This window comes from Sus scrofa, chromosome 6 (genome assembly GCF_000003025.6).
Source record: "Sus scrofa isolate TJ Tabasco breed Duroc chromosome 6, Sscrofa11.1, whole genome shotgun sequence".
Taxonomy (NCBI): Eukaryota; Metazoa; Chordata; class Mammalia; order Artiodactyla; family Suidae; genus Sus; species Sus scrofa.
The window spans coordinates 87492450-87511098 of NC_010448.4; the positions used below are offsets into that span (position 1 = coordinate 87492450).

Here is an 18649-nt window from a genome sequence, read left to right on the forward strand (position 1 = left end):
AATGTCTGTGAACAGGCTCTGACCGGTGGCAGGCACCCACAATTGTCGTGTGTTAATGTACCTTTCAAGCCTTTCCATACCCTGTGCTTCTGTTTCTCTGATGCTATAATTGAGGTTCCGAGAAGCTTAGTAACCTGCCCACGCTCACACAGCAAACTAGCAGGAGAGGGAAGAACGGGAGGGGGGAGTTGAAAGAACACTGATTCCATGTAGAGGCTCAGACTGGAATCCCACTGCACCCTTGAAGAGCCTTATGGCCTCAGGTTTCTGCTCTCTGAGCCTCAATTTCTTCATTTGCAAAACACCAGCCAGGAGGCCAAACCTGCACGAAGCTGAAAGGAGATAACGTGAGAAGAGCCTGCGTCATTGCGATGCCCGGCAGCCGGTGCCTCGCCCCCAACACTTTAGCTGTCTGCTCTCTGGCCCAGCCTCCTTCCTCCCCAAGCCTGGATAAGGCTTGCAGCTTGGATGGTGATAAATCTGGACCCTCGGCCTGCCCCTGAGCCCACCCTCAGGCCGGCAGAGACAGGGTGGGCGGCCCTCGGAAGCTGAGCACGCTCTGTTCTTGGCAGCTTGGCAGGCGGCTGTGACCTCTTGGGCTTCGGGAAACAATCAGCTATTCTTTCTTCTTCCCCCTCTGTTTGTTGCGCATCCCTGGGCCAAGGGCCGCCCCCCGCCCCCCCCGCCCCGGGAGAAATGCTCCAACTCCCAGCCCAGCCCAGCCCATCTGCACAACCTACATGGATGATTTCCAGGCATCAGCCTTGGTTCTCACTAAGCCTCAGTCAGAACTCACACATGAACTGACACCCAGCATTCTGACTTCTCCCCAGATTCCCCGTCCTTTACTCATTCCCTAAGCAGCAGGCTGGACCCTGAAGGTAATCCCAATAATAATGAAGTAATGACAACAACAAAAAGAATAGTAGCCCACAGTTAAACAACACCCACTGTACCCAAGACATGGTTCTGAGCCTCATGCATATGAGGCAGGGACTACTACTGACCCCAATCTGCAGGTTTGGAGACAGAGCACTGTGAGTTTGAATAACTTGCCCAAGGTCCCATAACTAGTAAGTGGTGGAGTTGGCATTTGAATGAAGGTTTTCCTGTTAAAAGATGGGTGCTATGGGGAGTTCCCGTGCGGCTCAGTGGATTAAGGATCTGGCATTGTCACTGTAGCAGCTCAGGTCCCTGCTGTGGTGCGGGTTCAACCCCTGGCCCCAGAACTTCTGCATGCCGCCATCAAGACCCCCCCCCAAAAAAAAGACCTGACGCTACAAGGAGGGAGGGAGGCCCAGCAGTTGGCAGCTGCCACACCTGCCAAGCTCCATGCTAGTTGCCTTCAACATGTTATCTCATTTAAGCCTCACAAGAGTCTCCAAATCTCAAGCTTTGCTGTCCACATTTGCGTGGGAGGCAACAGGCTCAGAGAGGTGGAGCACTGTGCCCAACGGCACACAGCTGGGTCCGCTTGACTCCAAGATCAGACTCTTTCTACCCTTCCAGGCTAAGAATACAATACAATGCACCACCCTTGAATTCAAATGAGGTGGTAAGGGACCCCTGCAGGAGGGCAATAACCATAGGCTGGAGGAGCTCAGAGAGGATGGAATTAACTTCCCAAAGCTTCCTGGGAGAGGGACCACATCAGGAGCTGGGACTTGACTGGTGGCAAAACCACCCTCACACCATAGCAGGCTTCTAACTGGGGCCCGGCGTTCTGTGAGATGCTCGATGTGGCAAAGCTGGCCCCTGCACCCCATCTTATAGCCGTGCAGCCTGAGATGATCTGGGGACATGTCGTCTGAGGCCGCACAGTGAGGACTCAGGCCTCAGAGCTCTGTCCTTGAACTCTCTGGCAGTGACAGATATGCTGCAGGGTGGGACGGGGGGCGGGGGTTGGAGGTGGGGGCTGAGGAGGAAAGACACTCCACCCAGACCAGCGTCATTAGCCAGTCATAAGCTCTCATCATTGGTCTGTTTCCGTGACTCTTCGTGCTCCCAATTCTAAGCACAGGCGCAGAGTTGACACTCAAGAAACTTGAGGGTTGGGGGAAGGTGGAAGGGGTGGGATCTTGTACCAAACCCAGGGGCCTCAGACGCCAACTCAGCCCAGAAGCATCAGGGCCCATTCTCAGGTGAGAAGACCGAGGCTCAGAGAAGCCAAGCAGTGTCTCCAGAGTCAGAGCCAGGAAACTTCACCTGGGCTTGAAACCAGGCCCTTCAGATCTCACCACGGCCAGTCTGACTCTGACATCCTGCGGCCCCAAGATTCTCTCCTTGTGGCCTGAAACCACAGTTCTTCCCCTGGGGGTGGACCACAGGGCCCCAACACCACCACGGCCTGGCCCCTGCCCAACCGCAGCCCCCACTCAGCCTCGCCACAGTCAGTTCCGTGGTTTCCCGAACACTCTCAACTAAGAGCAGCTTTTACCATAACGGTTCCCACGAGGGGTTGTCGGTCAGTGGTCCTTGCCTGGTTCTCAATTTCTTTTAAAGGGGAATGTGGCTGAGGCCCAAGCGGGACCGGGGGCTGCCCCTCCCCAAGTGACCCCCTCCACGTGGATCTCACACTCTGACCACAGTGCATCAGTTCAGCTTAATTTTATTTCCTCTTATAAATGGGCACAGCACGGGAAGTGTTAAAAAACAAAAAATCAATTAACCAAAAAAAAAAACAAAAAACAAAACCCCAAACAGTTCCTTCGCAAGGCTGGGACAGTAAGCGCCCGCCACGGGGCAGGTGCCTTGGTTTCTTTTTCCACCGCTTTTTCTTAAAGTTTTGGCCATGAACTTAGGACAGGTATGGTTAATAAACAGGTTATGGGGGAGGGATGGGGCAAGGAAGCCTCGGGGAGGGAAGGGCACGCGCCCCCCAATCCCAGGCAGGGTTCTGTACAGGAAAAAGGACGCACGGGAGGGGCACTGTCTTCAGGGGGCTCCCTGGAGCCGCGCTGCCTACAGAAAATATTTACATGCATTCGCCACGCTGCGGCCGGTGCGCTGAGCTGCCTGGTGGGCGCCCGGGGGGATGCTGGGGCCATCAGCCCTTAGATGGAGACTCTGGGGCCCGGCCTCGGCGTCTCTGTAAATCTGTACACAGTTTGTGGGCTTCTATTTACAGGCGGGAGGCCTGGGGAAGCAAGTCCAGGGTGGTGGCTGTCAGAAGAAATCCAGGAACACCGAGGAGGCCCAAGCAACTCCTGTCCCAAGAGCCCCGGCCTGGAGGCCTGGACAGGTGGCTTTGCCAACCCCAGGGGCGGTCTGGGCTGAGCGCCCCAAGCCACTGCCTGCTGACCTGCCCGGCCCAGCTCTGGTGACCACCCACTGCTTCTAGCAATCAAGGGGATGAACCCTTCAGGAGAGGGACCCCACTCCAGCCCGCTGAGGAGACAGAGCCTGGGCTCTAGAAGTCACAGCAGGGGAAGGAGGGGTGGCCCTGGCCAGTGTCTAGCACACAAGCTCCCTCTTGCTTTGGACTTGGCCGCATTCCTCACAAGGCCCGGGCCCCACAGGATGCGTCCCCAGGCGCGCCAGGGTGGCTGGGGACCTATTTGGGCAGGACTTGCACGCATCACACACGTGCCCAGGCAGGGTGAGGCCTGCACCCACACTGCACCTAGGAGAGCTCCAGCTCGTCCTTTTCACCGCCTGCTGCCCGACTGCCCTGCGGACTTGGGCTGATGGGTCTGTGTTAAACCTCGTGAATACAAAGCCTGGACATTTGACTCATCCAGGCTGTGAACGAGGTCCTCGGCCTCCCACCTCAGACAAAGAGAAGAAGCCAGTGCCAGGAGGCAAACCCCCAGGCCTCACATTAGGCTCCAGCCCATAGAATGTGAGGAGTCGGGCCTGCTGGGGTCAGGCTGGAGCCACCCGGTCCCTCCAGCCAGCCCGTGTCCCACTCAGCTGTCCTGGGCTGGGCTCCACGCGCAGGCTGCACCCACTGCTGGGTCTCATACCCTAGTCCCAGCATCCTGGGGCTTTCCTAGGGGGGTCCAGATTCTCTCTCTGTGCTCCCTGGCTTCTCAGCCTCGGCCAGCCCAGGCCGTCTCACCCGAGCTGCTGCCCCGAGACAGCATCCTGCCAGGGAGCAGGGCGGGGAGAGACTGGGATTTTGGTCTCTCCCCAGCCCTTCCGTGCCCGCCCAGTGACGGAGGCCAGGTCACCCCCCTCGGATCCTGGGCCCAGGATGCCTCTCCCTGCTCCTGCCCCCCTCAAAGTCTCGGACCGGCTGGGTTCCTCACAGGCCTCCAGGCCCTGCCCAGGGGACCTTTGGGTCTCAAAGACGGAGCCCCAGGCTGGAAGCAAGAGAGTGGAAAACCCAGGCTGGGGAAGCTCCCCGGACCCTCACCCTCAGCGCCTCGGGCACCCCCAGCTCTCACCCTGCGGAAGCCTATTGCCAGCCAGCAAGTCTTGAAAAGGGAACAGAAATAAAACCTGGGTTCTTGATTTTAACCTGGGTTGTGGGCAAGGGGTGGGGGGTGAGCCCCAGCCAATCACAACTCAGACCACACCCCTCGGCTCCAAGAGCCCCCACAAAGCCCACTCCCCCGGAGGAGATTTGTGACCCCACATTTAAAATATCTACATAAGTGGCCCCACTTGTAAGGGTAATAAAGAAGGGGAGGCGAGTCGGGGTGTTTGACACGCCCACCCCGCCTGCCCACAGCCCTCGGCCTGGGGTGGTGAGGCCTGGGGTGGTGCGTCTGGAAGGGCTGCTTCCGGCTGCCACCAGATGCGCCAGGTTGTTTGGTCACAGTCAAGGGCAGGTGTCCACCGGAGGGCGCCTGGGAGGGCCCAGGGCCGGGGCTGAGGTGGGCCTGGGGAGGCCGAAGGGAGAGGGTACCGAGGGCCTGGGCGCAGGGCCCACCCTCACAGGCACTTTGGAGACTTGTGTCCTGGGAGGCAGAGTCAGCCCCCTCACTCAGGGCAGGAGGGGGACGAAGGGAGACCAGGAGCCCCATAGCACACCCACTCCCCTCCCTGGGCCTTTGGTCCTGGGAGACCCAAGCCTCCTCCCCCAGCCTAAGGCCGAATTCCAGGAAGCAGCCTGCCTTCCTCTGTAAGCGGGGACTGGCCCCGAACCAAGCCCTTTGCAGACTACAGACTGGAAGGGAGCAGGCAGGGTGAGGCCGGGCCAGAGGGTGTGCAACGTCCTGCAGGGGGCGGGGGCGGGGGGAGGGTTGTGGCGACGTCCCCCGCACCGCACTTAATTCCAGGGAAGGTGGGGGTCCACCCGTCCTCCTCCAGTGTGAAAGCAGGGTTGTGTGGGTGAGACTGTGTGCATCCACGTGGGATTGTGGCTGACTCCCGGGGGTTGGTGGCAATGTGGCTGGTGCAGGTGTTGTGAGGGCTGAGTGTGATGGGGTGACTCAGGGGACCCAATATGGGCTGATTGTTCCAGTCTAATTGCACCCTCCTCAGTAGCCTGATGGCTGGAGACAACGTGTGTGATGTTGGAGTGTGTGGGGGTGGGGCATGGGGGAAGGTGGCAGAGACGGAAGGAGGCCATGCCGTCACCACTGGGTGATGACTAGTGACTTGCATTGTCATAGCATCGGAGGGGGGGCACATGAGAAACGCACGAGAATAAGCATCTTTGGAAGGATGTGTGTGTACGTGACATGTCTCATTTGGCTGGGTGGTCAAGATTGCATACGATTTTGTCGTTGCGTGCTTCTGTCTTTGTGTGTGACGATATGTGCGACCACAGTGGAGGTGGTGTCTTGGGAGAAGGAGGTCCAAGCACCCCAGCCCCTCCTCACCAGAGGCTGCCAGGGCACTCTTGAGAAGCCAATACCTTGGGGGCAGACTGGGAAGGAGGTGAAGCCTGTGGGTGCATGGGGATCAGGCAAGGATGAGGAAAAATGACCCAACAACCCCAGAGACCAGGACAAAACAGGCTGGTGGTGAGGGGTACCCTCTCACCCAGGCAGAGAGGGGACCTGGGACAGGGGCAGGAGGTTGCAGTGTCTCAAAGATTTCGAGGGCTGAGCTTGCCAAAGGCTTGTCCTGGAAGCTAGCCTGCGTGCTTCTCTGCCCCTCGAAAGAAACCTCAGGCAGCCCTGCGGGGCCATGTTAGGGCTCAAGCCCCACCCCTTCTTCCACCAGCCAATCAGGAGCTTCCTTCCTCCTGTCCATCTGACATGAGGTCCTGAAGCCCCAGGCTGGTGGTCGGGGGGGAAAACAAGTGATGAGCTCATAAGGGCACAGTCTGGGGCAGATGGCAGTGCCCCCTGTCCCTTGGGGAAGAGCTGTGTGAGGCTGGCAGTCTAGGCAGACCTTGGGAGGGTGGCGGAGATGAACTGGGGCCAGGTTGCCTCCCAGGCCCAGTCCCAGGCTGGGGCTGGTAGTGCCAGGCTAGGGACTGGGCAGAAGGGTGCTGCTGCGGCTACAGGGAGGCACTGTGGCTCCACTAGGCATAGAACTCCTCCTGCTTGTCAGGCTTCTGGTACGTGACGCTTGCCTGCTTGGGCTCCTCCAGCGTGTAGCTGCCCTCGTCCTTCTTCTTCATGCGGTAGATGAGCAGAGTGACCAGGAAGGCGGCGAAGAGGGCCCCCACCACCCCGCCCACGATCACAGCTGTGGAGGAAGAGGGCAGAGGTCAAAGGCCAGAGGCAGGCGAGGGTGAGCCCAGAGCCTGAGGAAAGGGCAGAGGGCCCTGAAGGGTGGGACAAGAGTTGGGAGAGGGCTAGGAATATCCAGCCTGGAACCAGAGCTGGAGTGAAGCCTGGAGTCAATGCTAAAACACCAGCGCTGGCCACCATTTACAGCCCACTGAAGCGTGGCCCTGTTCTAGTGACCTAACACACAGGAAGGCACAGAATCTCCACCCAGTGCCATGAGGGAGGTGCTGTGCTATGGTCCTCATCAAATGTGAGGTGCCATTTGTTGGGAGGTGCTCCAGGATTTTACATACCCTCAGGAAAGAAGAAACTTCCAGGAGTTCCCGTCGTGGCTCCGTGGTTAATGAATCTGACTAGGAACCATGAGGTTGCAGGTTCAATCCCTGGCCTCGATCAGTGGGTTAAGGATCTGGCATTGCCGTGAGCTGTGGTGTAGGTTGCAGACGCGGCTGGGATCCCGCATTGCTGTGGCTCTGGCGTAGGCCGGCAGCTACAGCTCTGATTAGACCCCTAGCCTAGGAAGCTCCATATGCTGCAGGAGCGGCCCTAGAAAAGGAAAAAAGACAAAAGAAAAAAAAGAAAAAACTTCCACCTAAACTAGGCCACATCCTCACTGCAGAAGAGTTCGCATAGGAACAGATGAGCACCGAGAATTCATTAAGTGCAGAATGATTATCCTTGTTCTACGGATGAGGAGAAGGGAGACTGGGGGCAGTGAAGGACCCTCCTGAGGCCGCACTGCTCTTAAGTGGGGAGCAGGGTTTGGACCATGAGTCCAGAGACTCTTCAGGAAATGTGGCCAGGGCTGGCCCTCAGGACTGGCATCAAGGCTGGGAGCAAGTCAAGCAAGGGATGGGGTCAGAGATTAGGATCCAGGGGGTGAGGGCCAGGAAGGGTCAACCAGCATGGCCCAGGGAAGCAAGGGTCAAGGGCAGAGTCTGAGGAGGGGTCAGCGGGTACTGAGGAAAGTGCTGCGGGTAGGATGAAGTCAGGGTCAGACCCTGGGACAGAGAAGTCCAGAGAAGGAACCAGAGGATGGGCCCTAGGGTCCCCAAGTCCCACGCTTTGCCTTCCTAGGAAACTAGGCTTCTAAGAAGCCCACACCCTGACCGCCCCCCCCCCCCCGCCGCCGGGGTTCCTAGAGGGTAAGTGCAGCCCCACCAGCTGCTCCCTCCGGGGTCCTCCCAGGCCCCAAGTCTCACCTACGAGCACCTCCTTCCGCTCCAGGATGCTCTTCTGGGGCAGCTGAGCTGCCGAGCTGCCTGGGTCGATGGCATTGTCCAGGAGGCCGGGGCCTGGGCGGGCACCCTTGGGCAGTGTCCCGGGGGGAGGCGATGGCTTGGCCGCAGCTCCACCCACGGCCACTACCTCATTGGCTGTGTCTGGCTGTGTGGTCTCTTCCTCTGGCAGCTCAAAGTCCCCGCTGGGTCCCCCGCTCACTGGCACCTCCGGCTCATCCCGGATGGTGGTCAGGAAGGACTCTGGAGTTGGGGTCTGTAGGGAGGGTAGCATGAGCTCAGGAGCCAGGCCCCAGCACCTCCTGCCACAGGGCAGCCACACACATGGATACAAGGCCGCTACCACCACTGCACTTCCCTGGGCAGGGCTAACACTCACAAAGCACTCACCATGCGCCAGGCATTGTGCTGAGCACCTCGCGGGCAATTTATCCTCAACAATATCCCCATAAAGGAGGTATTACTACCCCTCATTTAGAGAGTAGGAAATAGGAGTTGCCATCGTGGCTCAGTGGTTAACGAACCCAACTAAGAACCATGAGGTTGCAGGTTCGATCCCTGGCCTCACTCAGTGGGTTAAGGATCTGGTGTCGCTGTGAGCTGTGGGGTAGGTTGTAGACACAGCTTGGATCCCACATTGCTGTAGCTGTGGTATAGGCCGGCAGCTACAGCTCCGATTCGACCCCTAGCCTGGGAACCTCCACATGCCGCAGGTGTGGCCCTAGAAAAGACAAAAAAAAAAAAAAAAAAAACACACAGAGTAGGAAATAGGCTCAGAGAGGTTAAGGGAGTTGCCCAAGGACACACAGCTAGTGAGCAGCAGAAGCAGAACTAAAATCTCCAGATGCTGTGTTCCCAACCACTCCACTGCTCTGCCTCTGTTCTCACATCCTGGTCCCCATCCTGTCTCCATCACTTCCTTCTCTAGCTGCCTTTGTAACAATCCTTAGGGGATTCCTGTCAGGGACTGCTAGTTGGGGACAGCTGGGTGCTGCATCCTTGGATCCATGTGCCTGAGGCAGCCCCGAGTCCCTTAGCCTGGAGGTCAGTCCAAGAGCACGGCAAATCTCGATGGCTCCCACCACATGGAGACAGGACCAGAGCTGGGGTCACAGCAGGGATGGAGCTGCTTTACGGGTGGGCATGGAGAGAGCAGGCCTGGTGTCTGGGCCGAGGAAAGGCCATGTGCAGAGGCCGCACCAGCCACCTGGTCTCCGTGGCCCAGCCCTGTGTCCCCCGCCTGCATGCCAAACATCTGAGAAACACCAGGTTGCCCCAACTGCTCAGAGGCGCTGAGATCAGGGCCTGCGTCCTGCCAGGACTGGCTAAGGGATCGGAGGGGCTGATGCTGACCCAGGAAGGTAGCTCCATAGCCTGAGCGCCCTCCTCTGTGAGGCAGCTGCCAAGGGCTTTAACACCCCTGCCAATGCCACGACATCCCTCCTTGCCCAGCACACCTGGCAGGGACCAGGCTCCTTCTCCCATTTCTTGATCCCCCCCATCCTGGCATTCCTTACATCCTCATTCTCTTCCATATAGCCTCCCACCCCATCCCTAATACCCCAAACACCCACACACACTCTCACACACACACACCCGAGCTCTGGAGCTGACCTCAGGGTTCAAATCCTGACCCTGCCATTGCTGGCTGTGAAGCCTTGGGACGTGGCCTCACCTTTAAAGGAGGAGGGCTGCTGTGCCACACCCCGGGACAGGTGTGAGGGTGAGAGGAGAGGGCACAGGTCACGTGTTCGGCACCAAGCCTGCCACCCACGTGAGCTGCAGTATCCCTCTCATATCACCGGCTCTCAGTCACCCTCGGACAGCTAATAACAATCACAAGCACGGGCATGGAGATGACAATGACCCAAGTGAGGCCTCCCGTGTGCTTGGAATTGCCAGGCACTGTTCTTAGCATTTGGATGTGGCAGGAAACGTAATCCTCACCACCCTCCCGTTGGCATTCTAGAATGTGCTCCTTTTCGCAGGTAAGGGAAGGAAAGTAGAAGAAGGGTCCAGGACCTCCTGTAGGCGTCTGGCAATGGAGGCGTTCTGACCCGGGCCACCTGGCTCCTGCTTCTGTGCTGTTAACCAGCACCCCAGGCCCTCCCCCCTGCAACACTCCCATTCGACCAGCTCCTTCCTCGTCAGCATCTTGTCCCAACATCTGAAGACCGGGGCCTGGTCCCTCTTGTGTCGCCACCCACCTCACCCTCTGTCCTCACCCTGTGGCCCATCCCCAGCCTTGGCCCCCCAGCTTCACACCTCTCCCCCTCCCCACCTGGCTCGCCTCTGCCCAGCTCCATCCTCCCCGCCAGGCCGGACCCCCCTCCTCTGCTCTGACTCCCAAACTCTCCCAACCAGCTCACCTGAGCCACCTCCGTGGGTCCAGGGGCAGTGGTTCCCAGGGGCAGGGTGCTCTTCTCAGGCATGTCAGGCTCTTGGGTGGTCACCGGCCTGGGAAGGGCCCTGGGCCTGGAGGTAGCTGTGCTGACCAGCCTGGGTGTTGGGGCCTCTGTGTCCAAGACCGCCACCGTGGTAGGAGGTGAGGGCACCGCTGGGGTGGTGGCCCTGGCTGTGGCTGCCGTGGTCAGTGGAAGAGGCAGAAGCCTCCATAGGCCGGTGGTCCTTACGCCAGAGGTGGTGGCCGTGGAAGGGGGGGTTGCGGGGATACTGGGGGCGGCAGTGGCCACAGTGGCAGGCACCGTGGCCACAGTTGGGGCTCCTGTGGTTGTGGCAGCAGTGGTGGCCGTAGGAGTGGAGATGGTGGTAGCTCTCTGGCTGGGCTCTTCTGGGACCTCTGTCACTAGTGGGGGGCTGGTGGCTGGCTCCGGGGTAGGGCGCTCCGTGGGGAGCTCTTCGAAGGGTGTGCCCACAGGCTGGACGTCCATGGTGGGCAGCACCGCGGGTGTAGTGGACACTGCCAGGGCCACGTCTGGGCTGAACCGCATGGCTGTCTCAATGCCCGACTCCTGCTCAAAGACTGAGGGGGTGGGGGAGAGGAGAGAGCTAGGGAGCTGCGTGATTTGAGGGGCACGAGGACCCCGGGTAAGCAATGGCCACACGATGGGGACTCCCAACCCTCGCCCTTTGCATCGTTATCCCAGGACAAGATGCGGGAAAGGAGGAAAGGCACTGTCTGGCCACAGGTTACCAGTTGGCCGATGGCTAGGGGCGGTTCCCCAGCTCCTCTCTGCCTAGCCCAAACTTCTAAGGGACCACCTCTTCCAGGAAGTCTTCCCGGACAACACCAGGAGGGTGACCCAAGCAGCACTCACAGAAACAGAAGCACAGACAGAAACGGTGGGGAGGTAGGGGTACTGGGGCCTGAGGCCTTGAGGTCCACGAGCTGCCCCTGCCTGATCTCCCCCACCTCTACCCCCCACCCCGATTTACGTGAGCCTGCATGAGCTCCTCTTTCTTGCCACCAGAGCCTCAGACATGGGAGGCAGAGGGGCACTGCCAACGCAACACACACAGGAACAGGGAGGGAAGTACTCACAGCCCGAGCCCGAGCCCGAGTACAGGTCGTCCAGCTCATCATCCGGGAAGGAGTCGTCGTCCCCGGAGCCCTCGAGGTCCACGGGCCTCTCGAAGTTCTCGCTGCGCCAGCGCTGAGCCTGGGGGGAGGGCAGAGTTCGGGCACAGGGCTCAGCACTTGAGGCCAGCAGCCAGGATATGCCCAGCAGAACAAGAGATGCTCTCATGGGCCAAGTGACAACAAAGGGAAGGCATCAGATACAGTCTCTGAGGGGGTAGACAGAGAGCCGGGGTGGGCCTGATCGCCACTTCCCACCCTCCCAGAGCCCAGGGCAGCCACGCCACCTTCCTGCCTGATGGCCGCCACAAGGGACCCCGTCACTCCCTCATCTCCTGGCAGAACTGGAGTTAGAGCCAGAATGCTGGATTGGAGTCCTGGCTTCCTCACCGACTCAGTCTCTCCAGGCCTCAGTTCACTCGTTACACGTGGATAGCACCGGCCTTGCCCGTGGCTGGGAGCATGCAGTGTGCCAACCTGCTGAGCACGCCTCAAAGCAGCAGGTGCTCAACACAGGTCAGCCTTACCCTCGGTGTGGCCAGAACCATCTGCCTCCTTCCACAGAGAGGACAGGACTAGGGCCCCATTGCCCCAGGTCACCAGTGCGCATGTGATATGGTGAGATTCAGACTCTACTAGGGACCCAAAGTGTGACACCCCAAAACCCCAAAGGCAGGGCAGTTAGTTCCATCAGCTAGACATGAGTGTTGGGGAGCTTTGGGGCTCTGGGTGGGAAGCATCTTGGATAAGGGGGGGAGAGAGAGAAGGGAGGTGCGCTCCAGCCCTGGTCCTGGGTCCTCCCCAAGAAAAAGTCAGCCCCTCTGTCTCTACCTCCCCCCAGGGTATCTCAAAGTCCAGAGTCAACTCAGGGCCCAGATGCCACTTCCACCTCTGCCACAAGGGTCTCCTGGGGGCTCCTCTAGGGCCAAGCTCACCAGGCCCAAGATTCCTCCCCGAATCAGAACCTAGGGGGGCCTGATGCTGTGGCTCCTGGGACTGGAACACCCCTCCCCAATGCAACCCCGGGCTGAGAGCCAGCACTAAGGACATCTAGGACCAGAGCACAAACCCCACCACACCTGTGACCCTGGGTCCAGACTGAGCCCAGCTACAGTCCCTGCCCCCTGAGAGCTTTCAGAGAAAGATGACCTGGTGCTCAGGTCTGAAGGATTAGCACTTGGTCTTAAACAGCTGACATAGACAGAGAAAAGGCATCTCAAGCAGAGGGAACGGAATAAGTGAAGGCTCCGAGGTGGGGAAGAACAGTACACAGCACACCTTCCGAGCTGGGTCTGGTGGCCTTATCCAGGCTCCTTGGAACCCCTACCATCCCTGGATTCCGGCCACCAGGCCCCTATCTGTCCTTGAACATGCCTGGTCTCTCCCACCTCTTCCACTCAGGCTGCTCCCTCCACACTCTTCCCCTCACCCGCCAATATCCCATCACCTAACTCCTGCTCCCCTGTCACTTCTTCCGAGCAGCCCTCCTACTTTGATCCTTCGGAGCATCCTCCGCATCTGAATTTACGCCCCTCACTGCTTGTCTATATACCTTTGCTTGTGTATTTGCTGGAGTAGATACTTTCTCCATGACTGCGCCCACTCCCACTAAACTAGACCCCAGTGGAGGCAGGACAGTGTGGTGTCAGACACACAGTAGGGAGCAGGAAGCATCTGTTCAGGGGCTGGCTAGGAAGTGGAGGATGTGAATAATTAATTCCTAGGACCGGATCAGACGGGGCAGAGGCAGACCAGATTTGGGGTTGGGGAGGGGCCAACCTAGGCTCTCAGCATTCAGGCGATGACATTTCTCTTGGAAACTGGTCACTTTTTAAAATTCTGACTGCACACCAGAATATGGGGAAAAGGCGGTTCAGCGGTTCTGAGATGGAGTCGGGGCATCTGCACTGCCTGACTGATGTGGGGAGCCGTGTGAGCGGGAGAGCGGCTGGATGAGCACCACTCTCTGCCTCTGCCTCTCCCACCCCGACAGGCCCCCTCCTAGAGTTCCTCCTGAGCTAGAGAGGACCCCAGTCCTGGCTTCCAGCCCCAAGCCTCGACCACCTGCTCCAAAGCCCTACCCGGGCCAGGCAGGGCAGGAGGCCAGGGCAGGGAGCCAGGAGATTCCCCCCACCACACCCGGTTACCCCCCCACACACACACACACGCTCAAAGTAATGAATTAATCAGTATTTACTTGCTACCAGTGAGTCATGGAGTGGAACAATTAGAGTAATTGCTCCGTGACTAATTGCTGGGTCTTCCTCCGTTTTAGACATTTCAGGAGCTCAGAGCAGCTACCCTGCAACTCCCCCCAGCTCCCATCTCTGCTCCCACTTCCCAGAAGGACAAATCCCCAGGACCCAAGGTGAGGGGGCTAGAAGCTCCCACACTCCCAGCTTCTACAGCCTGGCCCAGCTTAAGCTGGGCTCCCTTGGAGACTTTCGGCTCCATTCTTAGGCAAGCAGCCTGAAGCCAGAGTCGAGCAGCAGGCTCAGGACTGAGCAGGGACGGGGCTCTGACTGCTTCTCCTAAGCAGGGCCATCCAGGTCTTTCCAGCCTTCCAGGCAGCCCAGGAAAGGTTGGAAGCCCTTTAACTGGGAGGAGGAGGGCTAAGAAGTCTTTGGTCCCTGGAGACCCCAAACTGGGGTAAGCGGGGGGCCGAAAAACAAGGAGTCCTGATGATTCCTTGGTGACCAGCACCACACACCAGCCCCTAGCACCCTGCTCCCTCCCAGAAGGGCTGGCACAGATCCTGTGCCCCCTCTAGGTAAACCGCACACCCTCCCATGCTTGATAAATACATCCAAACACACCCCCACAAAGCCACACAGACCCTGGAAATGACACCCCCAGAGATACAGAAAGAAGACACAGAGACACACCCTGACATACACTCACCTAAAGGCAGCCACAGAGAGGTACCGCAGGTTGGCATGCCTTTGGGTACTAATAGGCACATGTCTAGGGGGAGGGGACGAGATGGGGGAGCATGCTGTGTGGTTCTGAGGCTCAGAGACAAGTATGGAGCCTCCTGTGAACCCATCAGCCTCCACTCAGGTAGCTCTCACCTAGCTACTATTCATCCCCAGCTCAGTAGCCATCCACATGACAACCGTTACCATGACGACCATCTCCTCCATGCTAAGGACCAGGAGCTCCAGCTCCCCATAGAGATGGGGGGGTGGGCAGGAGAGGGAGTGACATGGAGGAACAGAGAGGATGACAGGGAGGGGGAGGGGGAGACACTGGCTGGGGACAGAGATGCAAGGACAGAGGGAAGCCAGGGGTCAGAGGGGCACTGGGGGTGGGGACAACAGGGAGGAGGGAGGGGAGGGAGGACTCGGTGCGGTGCGCGAGAGAAAGGGAAGGCGAGAGTGGGAGGCGAAGGGAGAGAATTCTCTCACATCCTAATTTAGCCTCACGCTCATCAGACAAAGCTGGGGAAGGGGCCACCTCAGTGATTTTCCAAACCTGCATCCAAGAGAACATTCTTTCCAGATAAAAAGCAGCCCCCAGACAGGGGAGGCGGGGGTGGCGCGTAACCCAGTCACCCCTGAGTTCACCCTGGGAAACTTAATGCCGGGGACACCTGAGCCCTGTGGGGTACAGGTGGGATGCAAGGATGCCATCCTGCCAAGCACCCCCCAGGTCTGCTAAGGGCCAGCTGCATCCCTCCCAGGAGGGGCCAGGGCTCATGGGCTCCCCCAGGAACACCACAGGGGTGCAGAGGAGAGAGGAGGGGGTGGGGTTGGGGAACCAGGCCTGGGAGGCAGCCGGGAAAGCCTCAGAAGTCACAAGTGCCAGAAAAGAACGGTGACAAACAGCCTTTGACCCCCAAATGACCTCTCTATTTGCATAATTCCATGCATAATTAGCATAATTATCCATGCCATTCCCTTAAAGGAGAACTGAAACCAAATGCCGGCCTCCCCCTGAGCCTCACTGTGCCCCCTCCAGGTAAACCACACACCCTCCCGCGCTTGATAAATACATCCACACACACACACACACACACACACACACAGAGTCATGATCCCCATTTACTAACCCCAACCTGTGTGCCCATCACAGCTCACAGACAACAGCCCGGCACATACCATACGACAGGCTCACCCATTTACCGCCCAGCCCCCAGCTGCACAGAGACGCACGCGCACACACACACACCTGCACCCCTCCCCTCTCCTCACCTAACACACCCCACGATGCCCCACACGACTTCAGCAGGACCCTATAACCACATGTTGGTGCACACCGACCCTCCCCAGGTGCGAGCATATCCCCTAAGCCACTGCCCACCCTCCCCAGAGCAGGGACACCCTCGGACTCTGACGCAAACCTCACAACGTGTCAACAACCTTTGCTCGTGCTCCCATCCCCACAGCCACCACCCAGCCTACTGCTTCCCCCACCACCAGTGGTGAAGGTCCCAGCTCCCCAGGGAGCTGCTGAGGGTTGTTGGGGGTTCCAGAGACCTCTGCCCACCACTTCAAAGACCCTGCCCCAGGTCAGGCGCTGGAAGCACTTCGGCGCCGTGGCCTTCACAGCCTCCCAGGGTCTATTAGTCCCATTGTACAGATACAGGCACTGAGGCTGGTGTTCAAAATGGAGACATGAGCATGGCTCCTCGGCCTCTAGAACCCTTGCTCCTAACATTCCAGGGTCTCTGTCAACCTGCTGCTCATCCAGCATTCCTACCCCTGTGACTCAGAGCCCCTGTAACAACCTCAGCTCATAATGACCATCCCCACACACCCAACATCCACACAAGCCGTGCACACACGCCAGCACATGGCGAACACCCAAATGCTCCCAGATACCTACTCCTGCGCCCCACACGCTCCACCCACGTGGCCCTGAAAAGGCACCCACCGCACCATCCATAACGCCCCACTCTCAGATACCCCTCAGCAGGCTCCTAATGCCAGCATCCCACTCCTCTCCACACACGCGCGCACTCACGCACCAGGTGCACACACCATGCACACTTTTCCTCTGGGGTAGGTACAGGCACACACATAATGCCAGGGTGGGACATGGCACTCTTCCCAATGGACTGACACACCCCATGCCATTTTCCCTTACCGCCCTCTTGCCACCACCCCACTTTGAGCTGTTCCACAGCCTTTCCCCAAGAAGCACCTCAGGTTCCCCACCCTGATGGGATCAGGCCCAGTGTGACCACAGTCCCCACCCCCAGCTCAACCTCCCCACCTCAACGTGACCCTCTCCAGAGTTTCAGAGCCAATGGGGCGGGAGAGTAAATTCCACCATCACCCCTCCTCAGCCACTCACTCTGAGTGCCAGGCGGGTATGGAGGGACATTCAGAGCAGGCCGCCTCTCTCCTTCCACCCCCAGCCTCCTCTGAGCCTCCTCCAAGACCAGGAGAAGGCTGGGGTAGCTCATGCCCAGCGCCTCCCCACCTGCTCACCCCCATCAGGGGTCTTCCAGGGTAACAGAGGTCCAGCCAGAATGACTCAGCTCCTCCCTTCACTACCCCCTGGACAGCAGGCAAACCACTGCTCGGCATCTCAGTGTTCTCATCTGTAAAATGGGGGTGATGATAATAGCGTGTGGCTCACAGAGCTGTCATGAGCGCCAAATAAGACCATGCAGGGAGAGGGCTGAGCACAGGACCCAACACTGAGAACTGAATAAATAAATGTGGCTGAGATGACTTTTAGTTAATATTTCGATTATGTTAGTTCCTATCTCTAATGTTTCTATTATGAATTCTCAAGATTTTATCTCATTTAAACCTCACCAGCCTCTCGAGGGGAAAAGAATCTGAATAATTACACCCATGCTGCAGGTGAGGCTATTCATGCCCAGAGAGGCTAAGTGGCATTGCCAAGGCCACACAGCAGGGGAGAAGGCAGAGAGAGAAAAAAGGAGAGGCTGGATGGCGGGGAGGAAGGGCAAGTTGCAGAAACAGGCACAGACACACAAATTAGGTCAGCTGGCGGGGGGCCAGGAGCCCAGCACCCTGTGCAGTGCTAATCATGCTGCAAAAACTAAGAATAAAATCAAGTATAATTAATTCTGCCCGCACTTCCTCCCCACATCAGCTGGACTTGGGCTCCAGTCTCCCGGTGACTGGAGGCAATGTCAGCAGTGGTTGCTTTCGGCTGAGGCAGCTGGGGGTTCAAGTCCAGCTCTGCTTACTTGCTGGGTGACTCTGGCCAAGTTACTTAACCTCTCTGAGCCTGTCTGGTTAAACAACAATATCTTCTTCATGGAGCGGCTGTGAGAGTCCAGTGAGATGATGCAGCAAAAGCCCTCCTGCTGCCCAGCACACAGTCGGCACTCAATAACGGCTTGCTGGCGTCCCTGTGGGCACTTTCCCACCTCAGACCTCACCCGAAGGCCTGAGTCATCAGTGAGTTCGGCGCTCCCTGCTCACAGCTGTGGAGCTTGAGCCTCAGAGAGGGGACAGAGGGGTAGGTGGTGGGGAATGAGCCTGCCAAGCAGCACTCAGAGAGGTAAAGAGATCTATCCAAAGACACACAGCATCTTCACACTAGCTCCCGGAAGCAGGGTGGGCTCAACAGAGCCCTCTGGGTCCCCATAGGCTCCATCCTCATCAGTGCCCGTCCCCAAAGGCCCTCAGTCCTGTGAGAACTCCGTGCCCCTCACGCTCACCAGCTCCAACCCGGAGACCCAGAGCATCACCACAGGAATGTGGGCCGGGGCCAGGCTCTGGGCGGCAGGACGGCCAAGGGGGCTGCACAATGGACAGCCTAGACCGGGAAGGCGGGGGGGGGGGGGGAACGGTCTCCGCCCCCCCACGCCGTCCACAGCTGCCCTGGCTGGGAACTGGGCACCCGCCACATTCACTGGCTGCCGCAGGGTGAGGGGCACGAAGGCGGCATCTGCTGGGCAGGGGCCCCCAGCGCCCAGGTCCCAGAGAGCAGAGGGCCTGGGGGAGGAGCAGGAGCAGGAATGGCTGAGAAGGCCCGCTAGACAGCCCACCCCCACCCCAAAAACAATCAGCGAAGCCCAGACACACACTGACAGCCACATTCGCTCCCACCGCCCTCATTCCAAACACCTGCCCCCCAGATCCTCCACACGGGCAGCTGAGAGGGCAGGAAACACCCTTTGGCGTCCACCCCATCCCAGCCAGCTGTTCTGCCAGGGACATCCTGATAGCAGAGCCCTCCCTACCTGATAGATACCCTGTTCCACCAGCTCCAGCCCGCCCCTCCATCACCTTCTCCACTTCCCACCCCTGGGC

General features: G+C 58.8%; 1 protein-coding gene across 1 annotated transcript in view; it reads right to left on the bottom strand.

Moving 5' to 3' along the window:
* The window catches only part of SDC3 (syndecan 3), a 40649-nt gene continuing 24591 nt past the window's right edge, over nt 2592-18649 (bottom strand). The window contains exons 4-7 of the mRNA XM_021097601.1: nt 11373-11490; nt 10240-10853; nt 7835-8126; nt 2592-6588 (exon numbers count right to left, since the gene is read on the bottom strand). Of these exons, the coding sequence (XP_020953260.1) occupies nt 6422-6588; nt 7835-8126; nt 10240-10853; nt 11373-11490 (1191 nt within the window). The 3' untranslated portion in view covers nt 2592-6421. The remainder of the gene's footprint in view (nt 6589-7834; nt 8127-10239; nt 10854-11372; nt 11491-18649) is intronic.